General features: G+C 40.4%; 1 protein-coding gene across 1 annotated transcript in view; it reads right to left on the bottom strand.

Moving 5' to 3' along the window:
* The window catches only part of LOC126248208 (uncharacterized), a 341739-nt gene that overhangs the window by 89357 nt on the left and 226088 nt on the right, over nucleotides 1–26294 (bottom strand). Inside the window, exons 11-14 of the mRNA XM_049949021.1 lie at nucleotides 12157–12405; nucleotides 11828–12021; nucleotides 11494–11716; nucleotides 586–836 (exon numbers count right to left, since the gene is read on the bottom strand). Coding sequence (XP_049804978.1) covers nucleotides 586–836; nucleotides 11494–11716; nucleotides 11828–12021; nucleotides 12157–12405 — 917 coding nt within the window. The remainder of the gene's footprint in view (nucleotides 1–585; nucleotides 837–11493; nucleotides 11717–11827; nucleotides 12022–12156; nucleotides 12406–26294) is intronic.

Genomic DNA, 26294 nt, shown 5'->3' with positions numbered 1-26294 from the left:
GTGAACCCAAAATCTGTGATTTTTAATTTTTCATGCAGAAAGTAAAACTTTTCTGAAGAACTACTTGTCAAGGAATGTAGCTTTGATTTGTTTATATAAAGAAAGTGTTTTCAGAAGTGTAGCATATGACTCAGCTTTCAGTTTTCCTTGAATCAACCCTTGATGCAGACATGATTCCTTGTTTGGCAGGACAAAAATGTGCCACAAGAGTCTGTGGCAATGACTCTGAACAATGAATCAGTGTGTACCAAGGTTTACGGAATGCTGTCACGGGCTACACATCTAGATCAGGTGTTATTTTTTTTTCCTTTTTATTTTCTTTTATGTGTGGCTTTCTGACACGATCCAGTCTGCCAGCCCTGATCCAAAACATAATGCAATCTCTCTCTCTCTCTCTCTCTCTCTCTCTCTCTCTCTCTCTCTCACACACACACACACACACACACACACACACACACACACACACACACACACACACACGCATGTGCGCACACAATAAAATTAAGTGGGTATTTACAGAAAGAAACTGTTTAAAGAACACTGTATAATAATAAACTATGAAATAAAACATTTTTAATTTCTCACCTTCTCCTTCTTGGTTTCTCAGGTCCTTGCTTATTCATATTTTGTGGCAATTCACTCTTCTCTTTTGGACTATCCTTCTCTTTTGATTTAGTCCTTTCCCTTCTTTCCTTTCTAGTACGTGACTCTTTCTTTACAGTGACATGATCCTTCTTCTGTGCTTGTTTGGCCTGATTTTCCTGCCGTCTCTGCTCAGCTTTTTCAAGTCTCTCAAAAGCTTTCATTATTGCCTCCATTTTTCGTTCTTCCCTGGTCTGGAAGTATCAAGAAAATGTCCTATGATGAGAGTAAAAGTGGAGCTTGTTCTCACAAGTTTCTTCGTGTCGTACTGTAGCCCAAATTGTGTGTGTGTGTGTGTGTGTGTGTGTGTGTGTGTGTGTGTGTGTGTGAGAATGAACAGATCACACATCAGCACCATTAGATCATCCACATACTAACATTATGGATCATAGCAAATTAAGGCTTCATGAAATGCAACTGCATGATAATGGTAGAAAATTAAATTGGACATAAATTTGCAATGGCACATATTGTAAACCTGTTGTTAAAGATACACAACATAATTAAGATGAAGAAAATGGACAATGAGTGCTTTATACCCCAAAGTGCAAAATAATCATTAAGAACAAAATGATACAATGGAACATGGCGGCATTATAGCTTTATATCTCCCACCCATACTGTTAACTACTCACATGGAATATTTACGATTTGAATTAGGGCAGACAGGTGCTCACCACATGGAGAAAGCATTGGGTAGCATACAGGCACATTTAAAAGTAGAGTGTTGGATATTGTTCAGTAATCAGAAAAGATCCATCACATATAGAAAACACATCCACACATGCACACGCGCTCGCCTCCGGGCAGTATGGCCTGAATGTGACTGATTGCCACTTACCACCTTCTCAATACGATGAGTAGCAATCTATTCTAGTTCATATTACTGTTATTTCATCCAGGATTTTCCAGTGTTTGGTTTTAAATGGAATATTTGCTACTCATACATAAACCATAGTTTTATTCTCCAACAGTCAGATATCAGTGACACATATAAAAATATTTATCACATACAGTTAGGTAGTTATGAAATGAGACCTGTTTCATGACTGAAATCAACTAATTATTCTTGTTTATAAAAATTCATACAGTTTGGCCCCCATGGTAAACTGTACAGTGCAGCTTTAATGTCTCAGGGAATGACAGAACCATGTAAAATGACAAACCATTTTAGCCACAAAATCATACTTTTTCTACCAATTTGATGATAAGTATGTATTTCACTCTGTAAATATTGCCATGGTGTATTAAATGTTTGATCTACACTATTATACCCGACAGCTACGATATGTAAACTAAGTCAAAAGGGACTTGATGGGAGATGGTATATAATTCGGACAGTGAAAATCCAGGATGGAATGCAACAATGTCATGAAAAGGGTAGTTGCTACTCACCGTATAGCGCAGATGAAGAGTCGCAGATAGGCACAACAAAAAGTCTGTTGGAAAGTAAGCTTTCGACCAACAAGGCCTTCATCGAAAATACACACACACACACACACACACACACACACACACACACACACACACACACACGGCAACAGTCTGTGGCAGCTGAAGCCCAGTTAATGTAAATCATAGATGGGCTGTAGACCGTAGACTGACTTCAGCTGCCAGAGACTGTGGCCGTGTGTGTGTGTGTGTGTGTGTGTGTGTGTGTGTGTGTTTTCGATGAAGGCCTTGTTGCCTGAAAGCTCACTTCTCACTTTCTGACAGTCTTCTTGGTTGTGCCTATCTACGACTCAGCATCTTCGTTATACGGTGAGTAGCAACTATCCTTTTCATAATATTATAATGCAATTCTGTCGTAAAAGAACCAATTTCAATAACCATTTTTTTGAAACACAGTATGACACATAATCAAACATTATTCTAGAACAGATGTAACAACACATAAACCAAGAAATCATATAAAAACTAAGGAGATTTTAACAGTGGCTACACATATAAAGATACAGACAACAGATGGATAACTACAACTTTTTATAATGAATGAAAAAAGCTAACAATAAAAATTTCTAATGGCAGTTTACAATATTCAACTCCAAGTGGAAGTCAGGTGTGAATAAGAAGAAACACCACAGCAAAATGATAATGAAACTTGTGGTCTGTAGAATTGTACTACCAGCAAATTGATACTAACTGTAAGCATTCAGGTACAACTGATACTCATTGCAATATCCACAACTGAGAGGTGAGGTGGCCATAATTAACTCAAGGCATCTTATAATTCCACACACACTAAGATCAAAAGACATATTTGTGGTATACTATTATACACTCCTGGAAATTGAAATAAGAACACCGTGAATTCATTGTCCCAGGAAGGGGAAACTTTATTGACACATTCCTGGGGTCAGATACATCACATGATCACACTGACAGAACCACAGGCACATAGACACAGGCAACAGAGCATGCACAATGTCGGCACTAGTACAGTGTATATCCACCTTTCGCAGCAATGCAGGCTGCTATTCTCCCATGGAGACGATCGTAGAGATGCTGGATGTAGTCCTGTGGAACGGCTTGCCATGCCATTTCCACCTGGCGCCTCAGTTGGACCAGCGTTCGTGCTGGACGTGCATACCGCGTGAGACGACGCTCCATCCAGTCCCAAACATGCTCAATGGGGGACAGATCCGGAGATCTTGCTGGCCAGGGTAGTTGACTTACACCTTCTAGAGCACGTTGGGTGGCACGGGATACATGCGGACGTGCATTGTCCTGTTGGAACAGCAAGTTCCCTTGCCGGTCTAGGAATGGTAGAACGATGGGTTCGATGACGGTTTGGATGTACCGTGCACTATTCAGTGTCCCCTCGACGATCACCAGTGGTGTACGGCCAGTGTAGGAGATCGCTCCCCACACCATGATGCCGGGTGTTGGCCCTGTGTGCCTCGGTCGTATGCAGTCCTGATTGTGGCGCTCACCTGCACGGCGCCAAACACGCATACGACCATCATTGGCACCAAGGCAGAAGCGACTCTCATCGCTGAAGACGACACGTCTCCATTCGTCCCTCCATTCACGCCTGTCGCGACACCACTGGAGGCGGGCTGCACGATGTTGGGGCGTGAGCGGAAGACGGCCTAACGGTGTGCGGGACCGTAGCCCAGCTTCATGGAGACGGTTGCGAATGGTCCTTGCCGATACCCCAGGAGCAACAGTGTCCCTAATTTGCTGGGAAGTGGCGGTGCGGTCCCCTACGGCACTGCGTAGGATCCTACGGTCTTGGCGTGCATCCGTGCGTCGCTGCGGTCCGGTCCCAGGTCGACGGGCACGTGAACCTTCCGCCGACCACTGGCGACAACATCGATGTACTGTGGAGACCTCACGCCCCACGTGTTGAGCAATTCGGCGGTACGTCCACCCGGCCTCCCGCATGCCCACTATATGCCATCGCTCAAAGTCCGTCAACTGCACATACGGTTCACGTCCACGCTGTCGCGGCATGCTACCAGTGTTAAAGACTGCGATGGAGCTCCGTATGCCACGGCAAACTGGCTGACAGTGACGGCGGCGGTGCACAAATGCTGCGCAGCTAGCGCCATTCGACGGCCAACACCGCGGTGCCTGGTGTGTCCGCTGTGCCGTGCGTGTGATCATTGCTTGTACAGCCCTCTCGCAGTGTCCGGAGCAAGTATGGTGGGTCTGACACACCGGTGTCAATGTGTTCTTTTTTCCATTTCCAGGAGTGTATATACCTAACTGAGGGACTGAATACATTAATCCGTTACCATATTTTTTTCTAAATTATGTTCCAAAAAATAATATTTTTTATTCATGGAAAACAAACTATAACAAATGATATTACATACAGACAAATAAAGATACCTTCCGAAGCTCAAAATAATGAGCTACAAAATTCTTAAGATACCTAATAATAAAATCCTGACTATACTCATGCACTGGACTTTGGCTAAAACAGCCTGACACTTTAAGTCATTTTTTAGTTTCGGTACAGCTATGAAGTCTAACCATGTATTTCACAATGGTTTGCTGTGAACATAAATCTTCAAGGAGCAGGCTGGAGCACAGTGGATGTCTTTATCTTGTACCACTGTCACTCTGCTGATGAACTGTTGTCACTCTCAATCTGTAATGAAATAACATCACTTTCTTTTTCACTCTCTGAGACACTAAATTCAATGTCAAACTCAGGATTACAATAGTCACCCTTTTGTGAAAACACTGCCAAACTGCAATACAGAAGAGACTCAAAGTGTGCATTTTGTTGTAGTGTGTCCAAAGCTGCACACAGTAAAGATGACACCTAGTGGCAGCTATTGCAACCAAAACATGACAGCCAGGCTAAAAATGTAGGACCTGCTACCATCAACATGGATACTGCAAATGACACTAAAGTGCCTGGCATAGGCTGCATCAAACCACCTTTACAATAATTCTCTATTATTCCACTCTTGAACAGCTTGTGGAAAAAACAAACACCTATACATTTCTGTGTGAGCTCCGATTCCCCTTATTTTATTATGATGATTGTTTCTTCCTATGAAGGTCAGCGTTAATAAAATATTTTTGCATTTGGATGAGAAAGCTGGTGATTGAAATTTCTTGAGAAGAGTCCGTCATGTCCATTCCAAATCCTGTATCATGTCCGTGACACTCTTTCCCCCATTTCATGATAATACAAAACGTGCTGCTCTCCTTCAAACTTTCTCTATGTAATCCTATCTGGTAAGGATCCCACACTGGACACCAGTACTCTAAAATAGGGCGGACAAGCATAGTATAATCGATCTGTTACAATTTCTAAGTGTCTGCCAATAAAGTACAGTCTTTGGTTTGTCTTCCCCACTACACTTTTCCATGTGTTCTTTCCAATTTAAATTGTTCATGATAGTAATTCTTAGGTATTTAGTTGAATTTACAGCTTTTAAATTATACCGATTTATTATGTAACCAAGTTTAACGGATTGCTTTTAACACTCATATGGATGACCTCATTATTTTGGGTCAATTGCCAATTTTCACACCATGCTTTTCTAAAGCATTTTACAATTTGTTTCGATCTCCTGATGAGTTTACTAGACGATTATGGCAGCATCATCTGCAAACAACCTAAGATGGCTGCTCAGATTGTCTCCCAACTAATTTATATAGATAAGGAATAGCAGAGGGCCTATAACACTACCTTGGGGAACGCCAGAAATCACTTCTGTTTCACTCAATGACTTTCCATCAACTACTATGAACTGTGACCTCTCTGACAGTAAATCACGAATCCAGTCACATAATTGAGACGATATTCCATAAGCATGCGATTTCACTACAAGCTGCTTGTGTGGTACAGTGTCAAAGGCCTTTTGGAAATCTATAAATATGGAATCACTTTGAAATCCCTTGTCAATGGCACACAACACGTCATGTGAGTAAAGAAGTAGTTGTGTTTTACAAGAATTATGTTTTCTAAATCCGCGTCGATAGACTGTTCTCTTCGAGGTAATTCATAATGTTTGAACACATTATATGTTCCAGAATCCTGCTGCACATCGATGTTAATGATATGGGCCTGTAATTTAGTCAGTTACTCCTACTACCTTTCTTGAATATTGGCGTGACCTGTGCAACTTTCCAGTCTTTGAGTACAGAGCTTTCGTTGAGTGAGTGGTCGTATGTGATTGTTCAGTATGGAGCTATTGTATCAGCACACTGTGAAAGGAATGTAATTGGTATACAGTCTCAACCATAAGAATGATTTTATTATGTTATTTAAATCGCTTTACTACTCCAAGATATCTACTTCTAAGTTCCGTATGTTGACAGCTATTCTTGGTTCAAGTTCTAGAACATTTTCTTCGGCTTCTTTGGTGAAGGAATTTTGAAAGGCTGTATTTAGTAATTCTGCTTTCACAGCACTGTCACTGATAGTATTTCCACTGCTACCGCAAAGAGAAGGCATTGCCTGTGTCTTGTCACTAGCATACTTTACATACAACCAGGATCTCTTCGTATTTTCTGCCAGGTTTCAATATATGTTTGCTGAGGAAACTCTTACAGGGTGTATACGGGGACAAGGAAAAAAAATTCCCGGATTTTTTCCAGATATCCCGTTTAAAAAAAAAAGAAGCTTTTTCCCATGTGAAAATACACTTTTTCTGTGCTAAGTGACAGTAAGTTTTCCGTAGATTTTCCCTCAGAACTGTAAAACTTATCAATACTTTGAATGGTTAACATTACACACACTCGCATAGAACTTCCCGTAAAAAAAGGAAAAGACAGGGGAGGGGTTTTAGAAAGACTTTTAATGGAAAAAAAGGGGAAAGTATTGGAAAGACTTTTGATTTGCAGCAACATATACACTGCATATTTTCGTATTACGAAAGTATAAATTCGAATTGCACCAAACACAGCGCGTTAGTTTCCGGAGCGTTGAAACCGAGGCTGCGATGTCTTTTGTAAGCCAATCGTATCTCATGCCATGTGATCTTGCCAGCTGAAGACAGCAGATATTCAGAGCATAGGACACGTGTTATTGTCAGCCAATAGCAAGATCACTGGTTACGTAGCGCGAACACACAAAGAGGAAAAGTTAAAGGTTTATATTTATATACATAGTTATAGCTACAAGAAAAGTTAAGCTTTCACATATAATATTGGTCTCTACGATTAACAAGCTACAACAGAAGCTAAGCTTTCACATGTAATATTGATCTTTTTTTGCGTGTGTTGTGCTTTGTGTGTTGTGCTTTAAGACACATCACACAAACGTGCCAGTAAATTTAAAATTATGACATAAATGTCTGGGCTCAAAATTCTTTTAAGTGGCTGGTCCTCAAAGTGTTCAGTTTTAAACGCTCTGTGATTTAGAAAATCATCGCACTTTCTCACACGTAACATAATTCATCTTGAGTAAAAAGAAATTTACTTTGAAAGTAACGCTTTTCGAACCACCGTTCGCAATACTATCCGGAGACTGTTAGAAATAGGTTCAATTTCGCAGTAGCCAGAGAGCGCCAGAAAAGAGGCATTACTGCGCATGTGCAGCTGCAGTGGTGTAGGAAGCCCGCATGTTCGTATGTATAAAGCACTAAGAGAGCTTACATTGCACCATAAAAGAAACTGGGCATCAGAGGATACTCCCATGGGGCATCATAATTTCGTAAACCATACTAAAATGCATAATTCGGCTTGAAGTGCATGTTCGTTTTTTCCAGATTCAGAATAAAGTAGGTCCCATCTGATACTCTACGATCTCATTTTTGGTTCTTTATTATGACATAATCCCATACATGGCAGAAAACGATAATGTGCACTTGAAATTCAGCGAACAGTTGGAACTAGCCAATACTGTGGAATGAAACACTTCGTTTCAAATAAAATGGTTGCCTCAGTGGAAAGATTAATAAAGCCTAATTTCTTTAGCAAACTTGCAAAAATAACTTATACTGTTCTGCAAGGCGATTAATGCTTGACTGCTAATAACTTGGAAATGAAAGTAAATCAGAAAACTGAAACTAATAATATATTTTTGCCATCTGTAATTTTGTGAATGTATTTTAATTCACTTGATAGCTCCCAGCCACAGAAATCTGTTTTGTTTTCATTTGACATGGGAGCTGTAAACCAAGAGAAGAAGTGAAATCACTAAACGTCACTTAACCCAAATACGGGTCACATGGAGACTAACCCCCTCCCCACTACCACTCAAGACAACTCTGTGCATGCGCGAATCTGGCAGCTAGGGCACGCAGGAAAAATTTTTCTCGTTTGCATCTGGCTGTTTGCTGCTACTGCCCTTACAGCTAACAGCCAAACTTCAAGTAGCAGGAAGCGGGAGAAGGTACTGCTCATACGCGAGTCAACTACGCATGCGCATCAGCCCGGTGGCAAGTGGTCAAAAGAACCTAATGCGAACAGTTGTGACGTCATGCTCACAGCAAGCAGTTTATTGTTACGAAGAATTACGTAGTCTTCCCCCCTACGGCCTTTGACATATTTTTGCTTTTTGCAGACACTTGTGCGTGTACGGTGTTTTGTTGTAAATTTCGCATTTCCTTTGCTACTAAAGTTTTATTTTTTTCCTCTCTTTTATATTTTATTGCTGCAGTATCATTCTCCAGTAGCAGGATACAGTAACATTCTTTGCTAGAGAATCAATTCTTACCAGTCAAAATTACAAAAATTTAACTGAAAGCTAAAACAATTAAAAATTCCCAGAATTAAAAAAAATTCCCAGAATTAAAAAAAATTCCCGGGTTTTTCCCGGTTTTCTCCCGGATGAAAAAATTCCCGGGTTTTTCCCGGGTCGTATACACCCTGTATTAAAAACATCTCACATTGATGTCCACGCTAAATTTCACGCTTTTATAGAAGATCCCCAATCTCGGAGATTTTGCATTCGTTTGAATTAGGCATGCCTTTTTAGTTGTTTCTGCAACAGTGTTCTGACCTGTTTTGTGTACGAAGGGGGTAACCTCCGTCATTTGTTAATTTTTATGGTATAAATCTCTCAATTGCTATCAATACAATTTCTTTGAATTCAAGCTATATCTGGTCTCTACATTTATATTGTTAATTTGGAAGGAGTGGAGATTGTCTCTCAGGAAGGCATCACGTGAATTTTTTACAGCTTTTTTGAATAGGTATATTTTTCGTTTTAATTTTTGGATGATTTGGGGGTTACAATATTCAATCTTGCTTCAACAACCCTGTGTTCACTAATCTCTGTATCTGTTTTGATGCTTGTTATTAGTTCAGGATTATTTTTTGCTAAGAGGTCAAGTGTGTTTTCACAACTGCTTACTATTCACGTGAGCTCATGAATTAACTGACAAAATAATTTTCAGAGAATGCATTTAGCACAATTTCGGATTCTGTTTTGTGCATACCTCTGGGTTTAAACATGTATTTTCGCCAACATATCCAGGATAAATTAAAGTCACCACCAACTAAAACTGTATGAGTTGGGTATGTGTTTCAAATTAAACTCAAGTTTTCTCTGAACCTTTCAGCAAATGTACCATCTAAGTTGGGAGGTCAGTAAAAGGATCAAATTATTATTTTATCTGAGTTAACAAGAATGACCTCACCCCATCGGTGCTTTCTATTGGTGTTTGGCGCTCTGGTACTTTCCCAACACAGCTACGACAATTTACACTGTTATATTGATGGTTCCTGTATCTATGTTCTTCCTGTATCCAGTCTGGGAGTCTGAAGCCCTTTTTGTATTCTCCCCCCCCCCCTCCCCGAGAGCCTCTAACCTAAAAAAAAAACACACACACACACACACACACACACACACACAGTCCATGCACACAGCCCCAGCTACCTTTGTAGCTGCCTTCTGCATGTAGTGAACTCCTGGCCTATTCAGCAGAACCTGAAACTGACCATTCTGTGGCACAAGTCGAGGAATCTGCAGCCTAAAAGGTCATAGAACCATCTGAGCGTCTGATTCACACCCTCCACTTGGCTCTGAACCAAAGGTCCGCAATCGATCCTGTTGACTATGTTGCACATGGTGAGCTCTGCTTTCATCTCGCAAGCAAGACTGGCAGCCTTTACCACTTCTGTTGGCCACTTGAAACCAGAGGGAATCTCTTCTGATCTGAAGTGACGCACATCATTAGTACTGATGTGAGCCACCACCTGCAGTTGGTTGCACCCTGTGCTCTTCATGGCATCTGGAAGGACCCTTTCCATGTCTGGAAAAACTCTACCCAGTATGCACACGGAGTGCACATTGGCTTTCTTTCCCTCCTTGGCAGCCATGACTATAAGGAGCCGCATAATGGGCCTAGCATTGGAGCTCCCAACTACCAATAACCCACCTTCTGTGATTGCCAATATCTCACAGGCTGAGAGGTTCCCCTGAAACAGGACAAGCAACTGCACCTGGGCGAGGGATAGTGTCAGCCACAGACAGCATCTGGAACCTGTTTGTCAGACTAACTGGGGAAACATTATGTACGGCCCCTTGGGAAGTCTTTTGCTGCCTGCCACACCCTGAAGCGACCTCCCACTCGGTTACGGGTGAGTGGTCAATCTCAGTCAGAGCAGTAACTGGGCTGGTCATCGGTGCAGGCCGATCGGCGGATTCAGACATGCTGGACGTCTGTTGGATCTGCATGGCCAGCCCACAACAGTGATGCCCATCCACTGCAGCTTCAAACTGTGTAATCAAAGCCATCACAGCCTGGAGCTGAGAGTGAAGTGCCACCAACTTGGCTTGCATCTGCACACAGCCATCACAGTCTCTATTCATACTAAAGACCGTGGAAAACTACACTAGACAGACAAAAAAGGACAATCGACACGCGCTATAGAACTCTACTGTAGACATGGAGGAAAATGCAAGAACTGTGTCTTATAAATTAGATTAACACGCATCGATTCAAAGACTGAACTACCAAAGCACTCGGGTAACACTAAATAATTCTCTACTGATTAGGAACTTGTAATACGTCACAAAATTGGTTTACTTCCCAAAACAAACAAAAACGCGAGAACTGTCTCTATTAAATATTAAATTAACACACATAAACCCATAAAAACTAACTACCAAAGCACACTGATGAAACTATACAATTCACTCTTGGTTAGGAAGTCGTAAAATTTAACAAAATTGGTTACTTCCCTGTGGCTGCGTGTGTCTTAGCCAGCCGCTGCTGACTGACTCAGATGCTCTCTAGTGGCTGAACACTTAATTATCAGTACTGAAACGATATAAGTGGGTCTTTATTTTTTCCAAAGGTCTGTTCTGAATTTGCCCGAGTATACTTGGGATTTTAACTTTCTGTCAGAATAATAAAAATGAGAAAACTCGGAGTTTTATGTTAAGGGGTTAATAACAGTTAAGTTGCTATGAGTAGACCATGATATACTTACGAGTTTTCTCTTTTTTTCTGGCTCTTGAGTAACGTCAGACGATGAAGCAGGTGATAGTTTCTCTGGCTGAGGTTCTTCTGTCTTCTGAGTGGGTAGTTTTATGCTGATTACATTTCGACGAGGAGCTGCAGTAGAAGTGTTCTGTTGTATCTGCTGAGTTGCTGGGGATGATTCCCCATCTTCTGAGGATGTAGTGCGACGACTCCTGCGGCGCTGCTCACGACTGCAAAATCAAATATTCAATTTCTAACAAACAACATTCTGTTACAATACCATGGTGTGCTCTGCTTACAGTTCTTGAGAGGGTTGAGTGAATCTTATGGCTGTGACTTACTCTGACACCTCCTGCGTAGGTTTTTTAGGATTGAGTGCCAAACACTCGGCTGCATTTCCACAAGCACATGATGTAGGGTTCCCTTCTGAATCCTGTAGTGTGTCATGACTGATGGTTATCTCACTATTTTTTTCAATATTAGTTGTTGTGACAATGTACAAGTGTAGAGTACCTTTTTCAATGCAGTGCCTAATCTGTAAAGCATAATCACATAATTTAACACACAGTATGTTGCTGGTAAACTATAAAATTTCACATTAAAGTATTTCCTATGGAAAAAGAATATATTGTTATAAGTTTAAGTCATTAACTAATTTTTGTATTACAACCTCTGCATTTGGTCTGCAGGATCTTCGTACAAATCTTGCATCATTCCCATAAGTTCTTGTATCTACACATACTTCAGATCCCTCTTTTGGTAACCGATAAAAAAATATAAATGGTCCTGGGGGCGGTCTTGCACGCTTCATATGCCCTGCAATTGACTGGGGTGATTTGTGCTGAGATGAAAGCATATATTTTCCTCGCAACTCGATTACTGGCTGGTTTGTTGACAACTGCACAGTTGAAACAAGGATCTGCAAGAAAAAAAGTATTTCAATCTCACACAGATAAAATAAGCAATTACAGCATGGCACATGGAACAACCACACATAATAGAGAACTTAAATATAAAATAGAATCATGGTCATCTAAACGTATCATCCTATGTATCTTACTAAGCAATCAGGTTATGCCAGTAACTATATATCGAAGTACACATTGTTGAAAAAATATCTATTACCAATGAATTATTAATGTCTACTGTTTACATAAATATTTTTCATCCTAAAGCTGAGTACAGTCTTTCATGAAGATGACACAAAGTTCCTTAAATACTTTTAGTATCACATGCAGCACACATCTGTTCTATGTACAAGAAAATGTATGGTAGTAGATAGCTAGAAAAGATTTCAATTGTTGTACAATTTAGTGAGGAGATATTTCTAACAGCATGAGGAGTTTCTTTAAATTTATACCACCCAATTTTGATTAACTGAAACTGACATTTGTTTCTGATTAAGCCACTATAGCAAAATGACACACACCAGACTGTTGAAAACAACATACTGACATTGTGTTAGTTAACTGGAGTACTTTAGGGGCTAGTCATAGTTTCTTAATATTAGTGTTACAAGATTTCTGAATATGGGACTCCAAAATGTTAAACTAAAACAACAAATATAATAGCATAATAAGCACAAGAAAAAAAGGGCCAACTTCTGTGTGTGTGTGTGTGTGTGGGGGGGGGGGGGGGGGGGAATTTCCAGTTGTCTTCCTCCTGAAATGTATCTGCCTTGCCACACAGACACTTACTGGGTCAAGTTCCTAGTTTAGTTTGGTTTGATGACTTTAAAAGGAAGCCAAATTAAAGATCTGGGTGCAGTGCAGTATTCTTTATTATTTTAAGTTCTGGAGGGTAAAAATGTGTATTTTATCATAGGTGTCGGAGTACTGTTTACTTAACAAATGTAACTTGTATGTACTATATGACAAGTAATACACAACACTGTACTGAATAATTAAAATCTGCTGCTATTCCTAATACAAGTCATCTGGAGCATTCTCTCTGGTATTTCACTATGTATTAGGAATTTTGTTTCTGCATTATGTAGATCGAGTCAGTGCAAACAAATACTGGTATTCATGAGTTTCAATCAACTCTGAGCATTAACGAAAAATGTCCATTTGTTTCTCTTTACAAAATATTTTTCCAGCATGAATTTTATGTACCCACTCGATGGAGTGGCCCCAAATTACTGCAGTGTGATGTTCAGTTTAATGATATGTGTTAATGATGACAGAAAAACATGAAGAATAAAAGGTGCTTCAGCGACTACTCAGTAGTGTTGATATATACAATGTTTCACTCACCAAACATCTAACACAGCTGGTACAGTTTGCATTTGCAACAACTTTATAATGAACCCTGTTAAGAGTGCCTTTTTATATAATAAGTATTAATTACTTATTTGAAAAGGTGCTCTCCCTTAACTTTGAAAGAACACAAAATATTCAATTATTCGCAGGAAATAGAACAATATCAATGAAAAACGTAGCCCATAAATAGGAGTGAGAGATCATACCATAATGTTACAAATTTTTTATATGAAAACACTGATGAAAATTGGAAGAAACACATTATAAGGCTTCCCAAGCAGCAAAGTTAAGAAACTTTTGCTTTTCACAAAAGTGTTACTTTTGGAAACAAACAAGTAAACATCTTAATATAATTTCACTCACATTTTATTGCATAGCATTTTGGCACATAAAATCACTTAGGACGAAAGCAAGAAGTGTGAATGAAAAGCACTCGTCATCTAATTTCATCTTTTAGGTACCTTTCAATGACTTGGAACGTCTAACTGCTACTTCACAAACATACAGCATGTACCTGCAATGCAACCTTTCTGAGATGACAGAAACGAGCAGATTCAGCAATTTATGATCAGGAATACTGATTCAGAAATGATTAAGTCAAGCACTACACAGCCATACCTCATATTATGAACCTACAAATTATTGTTTGTATGATGTTGTAAATTCATTATTGCATAAATACACTCGTGGAAATTGAAATAAGAACACCGTGAATTCATTGTCCCAGGAAGGGGAAACTTTATTGACACATTCCTGGGGTCAGATACATCACATGATCACGCTGACAAAACCACAGGCACATAGACACAGGCAACAGAGCATGCACAATGTCGGCACTAGTACAGTGTATATCCACCTTTCGCAGCAATGCAGGCTGCTATTCTCCCATGGAGACGATCGTAGAGATGCTGGATGTAGTCCTGTGGTGCTGGCCAGGGTAGTTGACTTACACCTTCTAGAGCACGTTGGGTGGCACGGGATACATGCGGACGTGCATTGTCCTGTTGGAACAGCAAGTTCCCTTGCCGGTCTAGGAATGGTAGAATGATGGGTTCGATGACGGTTTGGATGTACCGTGCACTATTCAGTGTCCCCTCGACGATCACCAGTGGTGTACGGCCAGTGTAGGAGATCGCTCCCCACACCATGATGCCGGGTGTTGGCCCTGTGTGCCTCGGTCGTATGCAGTCCTGATTGTGGCGCTCACCTGCACGGCGCCAAACACGCATACGACCATCATTGGCACCAAGGCAGAAGCGACTCTCATCGCTGAAGACAACACGTCTCCATTCGTCCCTCCATTCACGCCTGTCGCAACACCACTGTAGGCGGGCTGCACGATGTTGGGGCGTGAGCAGAAGACGGCCTAACGGTGTGCGGGACCGTAGCCCAGCTTCATGGAGACGGTTGCGAATGGTCCTCGCCGATACCCCAGGAGCAACAGTGTCCCTAATTTGCTGGGAAGTGGCGGTGCGGTCCCCTACGGCACTGCGTAGGATCCTACGGTCTTGGCGTGCATCCATGCGTCGCTGCGGTCCGGTCCCAGGTCGATGGGCACGTGCACCAACCGCCGACCACTGGCGACAACATCGATGTACTGTGGAGAGCTCACGCGCCACGTGTTGAGCAATTCGGCGGTACGTCCACCTGGCCTCCCGCATGCCCACTATACACCATTGCTCAAAGTCCGTCAACTGCACATACGGTTCACGTCCACGCTGTCGCGGCATGCTACCAGTGTTAAAGACTGCGATGGAGCTCCGTATGCCACGGCAAACTGGCTGACACTGACGGCGGCGGTGCACAAATGCTGCGCAGCTAGCGCCATTCGACGGCCAACACCGCGGTTCCTGGTGTGTCCGCTGTGCCGTGCGTGTGATCATTGCTTGTACAGCCCTCTCGCAGTGTCCGGAGCAAGTATGGTGGGTCTGACACATCGGTGTCAATGTGTTCTTTTTTCCATTTCCAGGAGTGTAGTTGCTAACACTGTACAGTAAGCAAACATGATGAACATAAGGGTGGGGACAGGTACCTCCACCAACAACCTGCAGATAGGATGATGCGTTCCCTGACATGATAAGTCCTGAAACAGAAGTGCGTAGTACTCCAATGTATATTTACAAACAGAAGTGTACAACCAATCAGCCTTAGCATTTTAACCAGTTAATGGCTTAGCAGACATGACTTTTATGTGCAGGCAGGCAAATGGAAATAATACAGAAGCTGATAGGTTAAATTGGGCCAAGTACCCATGTAGAAGAAATTTGGAACATAACATATTTCCAAGACTGTTCTGACAGTTAAGGGGAAAATGGCAAGTGATACCACAATATGATAACTAGGGAAGACAACACACTGTATGTACTACAACCTGGAAAAAGCAGTGCTTGCTCATTGGAATGAGGAGTCTTCAATTAATACTTGATCAGCAACACTGCAACAGCTTTAGATGTTTCCATGATGTCATTCTTTAACGTTTGTAAAAATACGACGGTTGTATCAAAAATAAGGTTCCCCCACTTTTTTTTTTTTTTTAGACACAAGGAACTTTTTACTAGAAAAAACGATTACATCATTGGAAATGTTGATCTTTAAGCTATTTTTCCACATAGTTCTCACTTTGTCCTACGCATTTTTTCTGTCTAGTAATCCACTTTTGGATTCCCACTTCAAATAAGTCCGCCGCCAACCCATTGAGAAACTTGGAAACTACTTCTTGCAGCTCCTCGTCCGTCTGGAATCGTAGACTGCCTAGGTGCTCCTTCAATTTCGGAATCAGATGGAAATCGCTGGGTGCCAAACTGGGGCTGTAAGGGGGTGATCAATGACATACCAGCCAAATTTGTCGATTAACTCCTTCGTTTGTTGTGACACATGTGGACAGGCATTGTTGTGGTGTGGCCTTACGCCTTTGCTGAGTTTTCCCCTACATAATTTTGGACTGTGCGCCTGAGCTTTTTCAAGGTCTCACAACAACCTGTCGAGTTTATGTTGGTCCCTCTAGGCATAAAATCAATGGGGAGTACACCATGCCGGTCCCAAAACACCGATGCCATGATTTTTCCTGCTGACAGCTGCTGCTTAAACTTCTTTGGTGGTGGCGATCTGGTGTGTTTGCATTGGCGCGATTGTTGTTTTGTTTCCGGAGTAACATAATGGCATCACAATCCATCCCCCATAACAATTTAATCAAGGAAGTCTTCCTTATTCTCGACGCATTCACTCCAGAACTTCCCAGCACAGTCGACATGCTGCTGTTTGTGGACTTCTGAAAGCATGTGCGTCCCCCAGCGCGTGCACACCTTGTGGTAGCCTAGCTTTTCATTCAATATCCTGTCAATTGAAGGTTCAGAAGCCTCAGGAATTTGAGCAGCCAGTTGCCGGATGGTGATTCACCGATCTTTGAGCAGGATTTGCTCAACTTTCGCCACAACTTCATCGGAGATTGACGGCCTCTCGTTTCGTTGTTCGTCGTGGACGTTCGTACGGCCATTGGCAAACTTGCTACACCATTTGCAGATGTTTTGAATGCTTATACACATTTCCCCATGCACTTCACTCAATTGCCGATGAATTTCTACAGGTGGTAACTTTCTTGTGTGCAAAAATTGGATGTCCGCACAAATTTCACACCTGGCAGTGACAGCGACGACAGGCTCCATCGCTTATGGCTGTCCGGCTGGTACTAACGATTGCAGATCCATGCTGGTTGTTGGAATCGGTGGTGGGGGATCCGGTGAACACGGTGGTGTTGCCAGATTTTGCATTGCACCATGCACGGTAAGGGTACAGAGTTGGGAACCTTACTTTTGAAAAAACCCTCATAGATATTTAAATTCCTTAATATAAACTGATGACCCAAAACATTAAGGCCACTATCCACCACAAGACTGAATGCCACCTGGTGGTATTGCAGTCACATGCCGCAAGAAGCAAAGTATACAAGCAGAACAGACACAAATGGGTAATCATTATCAATAACACAGGGCAACAACAGGGAAATACACTGACTAGTGATTTTGACGAAGGGTAGTGTGTTATGGCCTGGCACCTGGGAAGAAGCATCTTGGAAACAGCAAAGCTGGTCAGCTCTTTACATGTTACTGTCGTGAGCACCTAGGGTACATGGTGGAAGGAAGTGAAACCACGAGTATCCAATAAGGTGTTGGACATCCATGCATCATTATGGAACATGAATATCACAGGCTCGCCTGCTCTGTAAGATAGGACAGATGGCAATCTGTGGCAGATCTGATGAAAAGAGTGTAATGATGGCGCACACAAAAGTGTTTCGATGCACATTCTTCAACACACACTGTAGAGCATAGAGTTCTGCACCGGGTATCCTGTATGTGTTCCTTTGTTGACCCAACAAAATCATCAGTTATGATTGTAGCAGGCACAGGATAATCAAGAGTGCACCACGTATCATTGGAAACACATCACCTGGTCATGTGAATCATGTTTCTCGTTACATCACGTCAATGGTCATGTCCTGACACACCATCATCGAGGTGAATTGCTGCTTGAAACATACATCTCACCACAGATGTGGGCTTCTGGGGACAATATTATCCTATGGGGGCTAGGCCTCTATGGGGTCTATAGCAGTTATCGAAGGCATGATGATAGTTGTAGACTATGTGACCATTATTGTGGACCACCTGAATTCCTTCATGTTTGATGTCTTCAACAACAGTGATGGAAACTTCCAGCAAAATAACTGTCCCTGTCATAAGGCCAGAATCCTGCAACAATGGTTTGAGGAGCATGACAGTGAACTCACATTGATGTCTTGGCCACCAAATACATCTATCTGAACTTTATGGAACACATCAGTCCATAATTTATGGGAACTGTATAACCAGTGCACAGTCCTCAGGTGCCACATACCTCCGGAAACATATTAAGGATGTACTGAATCCATGCTATACAGAAAGGTGGACCAACAAGTAATCAAGCCAATGGTCATTATGTTTTGGTTCAGCAGTGTATTTGTTTGTTTATAATGACGTTTCGGTTATCACCAGATCAAAACTTCCAGAAGTTAACAGTTGACACACTATATGGCTTTTATTGCAACTGACAATGAAATTTGTTTTACAAGTTTGAAGTTTTAATCTGATGATTGGAGTAGCAAAAAACATTTGTTATAAATAAAGAAATACAATTAGTGATCTACATGGCTTTATTCACAAAAATCTCAAAGATCCCAGGCTCATTTTGGAATTCTTTTATTGATAAATTTCTTTCATTAAACTTTGCTTTTTATCATGACGTCAGTTTTCATTTTGCTGTAGAAAGTTCTTAAAGCTTGTCAGGATCACTAAGACAATTTGCCCACGTAATTTAGATGGTACTTCGTTGTAAGGGCTTAAAGTTATATGAAGATTGTAACAAGTGTACAATATATTGGAAATGTGGACACATTGAACTGCGGATATATTTTTATCACGATATTTTGTTCTGTAGTAGTCTGCCTGAGAAACAATGGAGCCGTGAGGGGTGGCCGTGTGGTCTGAGGCATCTTGTCACGGTCCGCGCGGCTCCCCCCCTGTTGGAGGTTCGAGTCCTCCCTTGCTCATGGGTGTGTGTGTTGTCCTTAGCGTAAGTCAGTTTAAGTTAGATTAAGTAGTGTGTAGGCTGAGGGACCGATGAACTCAGCAGTTTGGTCCCACGAATTTACAAATTTCCAGAAACAATTGATTATGGAAAATGTTTTCAGTTGTCTACAGCCAAGTGACTAACTAGACAATTGGAAATGTACCTAAGGAGTGATATTAATGGAGAAAATGTGATATGTGGAAACATAGAACATTCAAACTGCCCTGACTGCTACATATCTGGTACATCCTACAATAAATTCTGACACCACTTCAAGAACTGAAGTAGGGCAGTTGCTTCCAGAAATTCTTCCTAGTAATCACCGATTGTACACAAACGACTTTAAGGTTTTAGGAATTTTAAATATCTCTACAACTTCGTACATAAGATGCTGGGTCCCTCTGACACCAACCACAATGCTCTTTTTCACAGAAGTGCAGCTCTTGCCACCTTGCAACACGATTTTCCACGCTGTCTTCCTGGGAGTTAACAAATTGACAAAACTGTGAATTTGCAGTTGATGGTATTGATGTACATTTGGTGGTATCCATGTATTATAATATTCATACATCTTTTTTCCTTTAATGTATTAATTTTTCAATAATTTATTTTCAAGAATGTAATTGCTTCCAAAATAACTCTTCCACTCTGAAATGGATTGGGCGGTGCTTTGAAAATTACTGGTAGATTAAACTTTGAGCTGTAATGGCACTCAAACTGGGAATCTTTACCTTTTGTGACTAGTTCTCTAACCCTTATGAGAATTACTGCAAAACTGCTGCTGACTATGGGTTTAAGGAAATTAAACATCTAGTTATCAGTCTCCTACTCACTCCCAGAATGAGACTTAAATCTGTCAAGCAATTTAAATACAAATGCTGGTCTAATTGTTTTTGTACAACATTAAGATAATTGAGAACCTATCTCTGAAGCTTGATGTTTGTGACATTCTTGATGTAATTATCTTTTTTACTATCACAATTTGTTTGAGTGGATATAGGTGTTTTAAGTAGACTAACATATTTTTTCAGTTGCATGTGACAATGTTGATCTTTCATCCTTTCCTTTATCATATGTTGAAACAGAATGTTCATTTGGGGGCAATCATCGAGAGCTAAATATGTTTCAGGGGGAACTTTGGAAAATAGCACACATGACATGAAGCAAAAACTGAAATATACATGCAGAAGTTGAAATATTTTTCTCGTTTTATTTCTTCATTTTCCCCTTCTCTCTCACCAGTACACGAGAGTTAGAAGAATACTAAAAAAACTAAAAAGAATGCAGTATTGTAGTTTGATACTGAACTACTTTATAGCTTGTCTTTGTCTAAAATTGGTTAGTCATAAATACGGACAATCTCAATTAAAAATATGTACCATTTTTCATGAAGTGTATTACTTGGTTATTTCAGAGACATGAGAGGAGAGAGGAAGAACATACAAATCAGTGAAGAAAGATCACTGTTCACTAATGCATTGAAGATGTTCAGCGTGTTTACAGGAAATTCACACAAATTACTGAAAGAGATTTTTCTTAAAAGAGAAGGTAAGCATGGAAGAATACAAGTTTATAGTTTAATATCTAATTGATGTCAATACCTTTGATGCATTAGCTCCGCTGCAGAACAGTGTACGAAAGTGACCATGACCTATCTCAAGAAATGTCCCAGCATTTTTACCTGAAGTGTTTTACAGAAACCACAATAATATGGAGAGGGCTTGAAATACCACTTCTTCTGGACATCAGTCCAGAGTGTTAACCACAGTACCACCTTTCTGAAAGTTTTTTGTGAATATGCAGAATATGTTACAATGTCCTATCTGTATGTTCATATATTTACATCTAGTTAGATCACTTTAAACTGCAGTTACCTCTTAATCCTTATACAACACAGCCCCATAACAGACTGCAGACATCATAATGCAATTTTAAGTGGATAGATTTATACTTTTCAATTATGGACATAGATACTGTTATTTTGAGTGCTTCACTGAGTTTTTGTGAAAATTTAAATTACAGTGTCTCTTGTGAACATACACATTAATGCATGTATAATGGTAGAAGAGAACTTTATGTCATTACAGATATTTTCAGTTAATTTTGATGGATGTTTCTGAGGATCATAAGCCATGCATGTAACTTGCTGATCACAGCAAATTAAGTCTAAAATGTCTGTTTAGTAAGAATGTACATTTGCTTTAATATGCTCCTTCGATTTTCTGTTACTACAGTTCTTACTGTTGCTAATTCCTCTATTAAAGAAATCATCTATTGCTGCATTTTAACACACAAAGTGTAACTTGAAAAACAAAACAGAGAAAGTTTGTAAGATATATGTCTTTTTAATTAAAATTGTATTAAATAACTACAAACAAATATTTAAAGATGAATGTTGTAGCATAATGGACAGGAAAATATTGTTTGCTTTTATGGCCAAAGTCCATGTTATTTTTTACCAGTTTCGGCGTTATTTTCAGACAGCTTGTTTTTCACTAAGCATATAACTCTGTTCAACTTGTTGCTCTTTTCATAAATCAAAGATGAATTATGATCAATCTATTTCAAATTGACTACTTTGTTCTGATGTAACATAACATATGCCTTCAGCCACTACATAAAACAGCTTAAAAGTATCTGCCACTTTCCATATTGACTGCTTTACTTATGAAACTTCCTGGCAGATTAAAACTGTGTGCCCGACCGAGACTCGAACTCGGGACCTTTGCCTTTCGCGGGCAAGTGCTCTACCATCTGAGCTACCGAAGCACGACTCACGCCCAGCCTCACAGTTTCAATTCTGCCAGTATCTCGTCTCCTACCTTCCAAACTTTACAGAAGCTCTCCTGCGAACCTAGCAGAACTAGCACTCCTGAAAGAAAGGATATTGCGGAGATATGGCTTAGCCACAGCCTGGGGGATGTTTCCAGAATGAGATTTTCACTAGAGCACTTGCCCGCGAAAGGCAAAGGTCCCGAGTTCGAGTCTCGGTTGGGCACACAGTTTTAATGTGCCAGGAAGTTTCATATCAGCGCACACTCCGCTGCAGAGTGAAAATCTCATTCTGCTTTACTTATATTTAATTGATCAGCTTTCTTCATATGGTTAAAGTTCTTGTATCTGGTTTCTCCTTTAGAAATTATCCCCAGCTTTACTAGCATGTACTGGAAGTCAGAAGCACCTCTCTTATTTGCAGTGATATAATAGGATTTGTTGGGGGTTAGCCTCCACCAACTAATCCAGCAAAGCCCAATACGAGAACGCTGCTCATCTTAATTTTGGCATCATTTTTAGAAAAACCTTTTGATGCAACTGATGCATCTCACTTGAAGCAACAGAACAAATACCTCGATTCTGATAACTAGACTTGTGTTTTCAAAATGTAGCTGTTTTGTTTGTGTCTAGATTGAAAGTAGCAGCACTGAGGAAGTGCAGTATTTCTGTGCATTGATGACATGTTTTGTACTGAACAATAATGAAAGTTGCTTAAAGATTTTGTTTGTAATCTTAAGGTCACATCAGCTATATAATGGAATAGTGGACCTGCAATCGACTACAAAATAAATACATACATAATTTAATAATCTACATTATTAGTGGGTGTTCATATTAATGCCACTTGAAATAAATTATATGTACATCTCAAGTGTTATGTTCAAAATGAAAATATAACTACCAATTACATTATATTCACTGACATCACATATCACATTTATTTCTTCTGTTGGAAAAAAACCTAACATTCACCACATTTATAAATAACCACTAACTCTACATCATTTTAAGTTTTTCAAAAGGGAACACTGCAATAATACTAGTTCTCTTCTGAGATATTACGCCACTTAACTGACAATAGTTCACCACAGTGTGTGTGACAATAGTCTCCAACATTCAGTATCAGAACATGGAAGCACAACGGCCTTCACCTCTAGAGCAGCAAATGGTGTTTTATTATGTTCTGTTGCTTGCAGACATCTGAGAATGCTCACAATTCCTGCTGGCATGGAAAATTACTAAATTATGAGGGTATTTATTTGCATCCACTCAAAACATCTACATTATAGACACACTATATCTGTGTAACAGACCCTTTGGCATGTCAGCATTGATAAAAAGTGTCCATCAATATCATCCTCCACAAAGGCATGGACTACGGAATTTCAAAGAGCCTTTCACCTCTGCCTAAGGTATTGATATGTTCATGTTCCTGAAAAGGTTGCTACTTTAATCACTAAAAATTCCTTTTCCATCATTAACCTGTTTTAACTTCTGACAGAGGTAACAGTTTAATCTGCTGGTGCCACATTTCCTGATACTTTTGTGCAGTGATCTGCTCCAAAAAGGCATGCTTTGGAGATATCTTCAATGTGGCGCATCAATTAAACCACATAATTATATAACACACAAGTACGAATTAAAAAACACCAAAAATGGCATTTCAGCTTCAGAAACATATGGTGCCAGCTTGGTTTGCATCTATAAGCCAGTCTGTAGGCCAGTCACACTACACAACAAATGATGACAAGCAAATGCGTTTCTGCCAGTAAAATGGCACACACAGAATATCTATGTCAAAATTTAAATATTAGTTATACCATTTTGCAAAATAAAGTTTGTGACGAGCCCAAGGTGTATGTTAGGCTAAAAGATGATACTTGGGTTGCCTGCTAGCAAAGCCAATGAACATGACTCCATAAGGAGTTATAAATACTACTACTCGATTTAAATTTTTCCATCTGTCATATGCAACAGCAGTGATGTCCACATGACATCACCTACCCCGTGCTATGGTTGGCTGATAGAAACCATGCCTTGGTTCCATGCTTCAATTGGTCAAACTGGAACCCTTCTTATCTGCCTGCCTGCCCCTTTTTCTTATGAACGGATGAAATTTATGTCACATACTAAGTTCTACGGTTCCTCGGTGTGAAAAATTTAAGCTTCTAAAGCCATAGGCACATGGACTGTGCATTCGAATTTCAACACTGAGCATGTCGAGTTTCTGATGTCATAGTGTGGAAAGAGCATGTTTGGGAGTATTTCTGAACATGTAGAGTAGTATCTAGCATGTACAATATTCTGGATGTGTGTGTGAACATAGACCAAAGAGATGGACGGATGCGATCTGTGTCACATGATGCCATCTCTCTTCATACACTCGAGAGATGCTAAATTGGCTTGCAGTTAAGTCCATAATTATGGGTATACACTGTTTCAATCTCTCAAAAACCTGTTGTTAATTGTACAGTTTGCTTGAGGACCCATCAAAAATGCATTGCTCTTGGTACAATTTGTTATAATTAAATGTCAGTTAGTAACATACCTATAATTAAAGCTTTCAGGAGATTGTAAGATGCAAAGTACAGTTCTACCTCATCCATTGTTTGTGTAGCATAACTCCCAGAAATGCAGGGTTGTAAGGTAATGGGTGATGTGTTGCTGTTTATGTCTCACTAGAACCAAACATTTATTTACTCACCTTTACATTGTCTAATAGGTTCTGATACTTTCTTATTAGTTTAATGTAAATATAGTTTATAATATTCGAAGCTATGTAAATGTAAGTGTGCCCTCTCTGAGTAATGAGTTTGTTAAATTGGCTTTATCTAAAAGACAGCTTGTGCTTCTTGCAGGAACATATTGTGCACTTCCTTGTTTCAAGTCTTCTACTTCACATGTTGTAAATATTCTGCTACTGAATAAGAACAGTGATCAAGTGCAAATGACCTTAGGGTTTTACTAAAAAGTGAGAACAATGAAATAATTTTTATCTTATGTGGAGAACTATTGCAAATTTGTATCACACTATTTTAATGGAACTTTTATAAGCCAATGTCATTACTGATTGGACATGGTACTTTCCTTTTTAGCCTTACAACATGTTCATGACATTGATGCTTTTATTTATGTGCGCTACAGACAAAGACGTGACTAACATATAGACAAGGGAGGAAATGTTCATTTTAACAGAGCTAATGTAGGAAGTTTACACCCTTCCATTTTGTAGTGTGATTCGAGAGCCAGATATGGCAGACAACTACCACTGGAGTGTGCTGTGACTGCATACACTACACTGAAGTACGCACAGGGCATGCACAAGTTGCATTGTTTCTGATATTGAACTCAGTATGCTAAATTTTGATGTTTGAAAGTGCGGTCCATATGCCGACAGCTTAATTCCATGCAGTCAAGCGATTTGTCACATATTTCGATACTTGCAAACTCACTCATCAAAATTGTTAAGGCTTTCATGGCCACAAGTTGATAGAGTGACTATTTGCTTCTATCTCGGGTTCTTCGGCTGACATTTGTCTGATGATTTTACTGATGCTTTGCCAGCACTAGTGGCTGGCATTGTCAAAGCTTCACCCTCCATTGCCGGTGGTGAACTGGAGCCGAGCTCGTGGCTGCAGACTATATGTACCTGGTGTGCCAACATCCGAGGGCTTCTCCGCAGTCATTTCCGGTGCGGTTCTCCTCTTTCTACCTGCATGTCTCGCCACGAGCTATTTCACGTGGAATGGCAATTTCTACGAACAGCTGGAAGGCATTGCTATGGGCAGTCCTCTTAGTCCAGTGGTGGTCAGCTTCTTCATGGAACATTTTGAAGCACATGCATTGGACTTGGCGACTTGTAAACCTAAAGTGTGGTGCAGATACTTTGATGATACTTTGGTAGTGTGGAGCCACGGTGAGGAACAGCTTGGTGACTTCTGAAGACACTTGAACAGCCTCCATGCCAACATAAAATTTACCATGGAAGTAGAAAAGGACAAAAAACTACCATTTCTACATGTACTGGTCACAAGGGATGGTGAAATCCTGGGACATAGCATGTACCGAAAACAGACACACACAGACCAATACCTGCACAAACTATCATACCAACACCCCAGCCAGAAAAGAGGCATGATTCATGCCCGCGTAATGCGAGCAGGACAAA

The sequence above is a fragment of the Schistocerca nitens genome, chromosome 3 (genome assembly GCF_023898315.1).
Source record: "Schistocerca nitens isolate TAMUIC-IGC-003100 chromosome 3, iqSchNite1.1, whole genome shotgun sequence".
NCBI lineage: Eukaryota > Metazoa > Arthropoda > Insecta > Orthoptera > Acrididae > Schistocerca > Schistocerca nitens.
The sequence above is the reverse complement of the archived record's forward strand: the minus strand, read 5'-3'. Positions and strand labels throughout refer to the sequence as shown.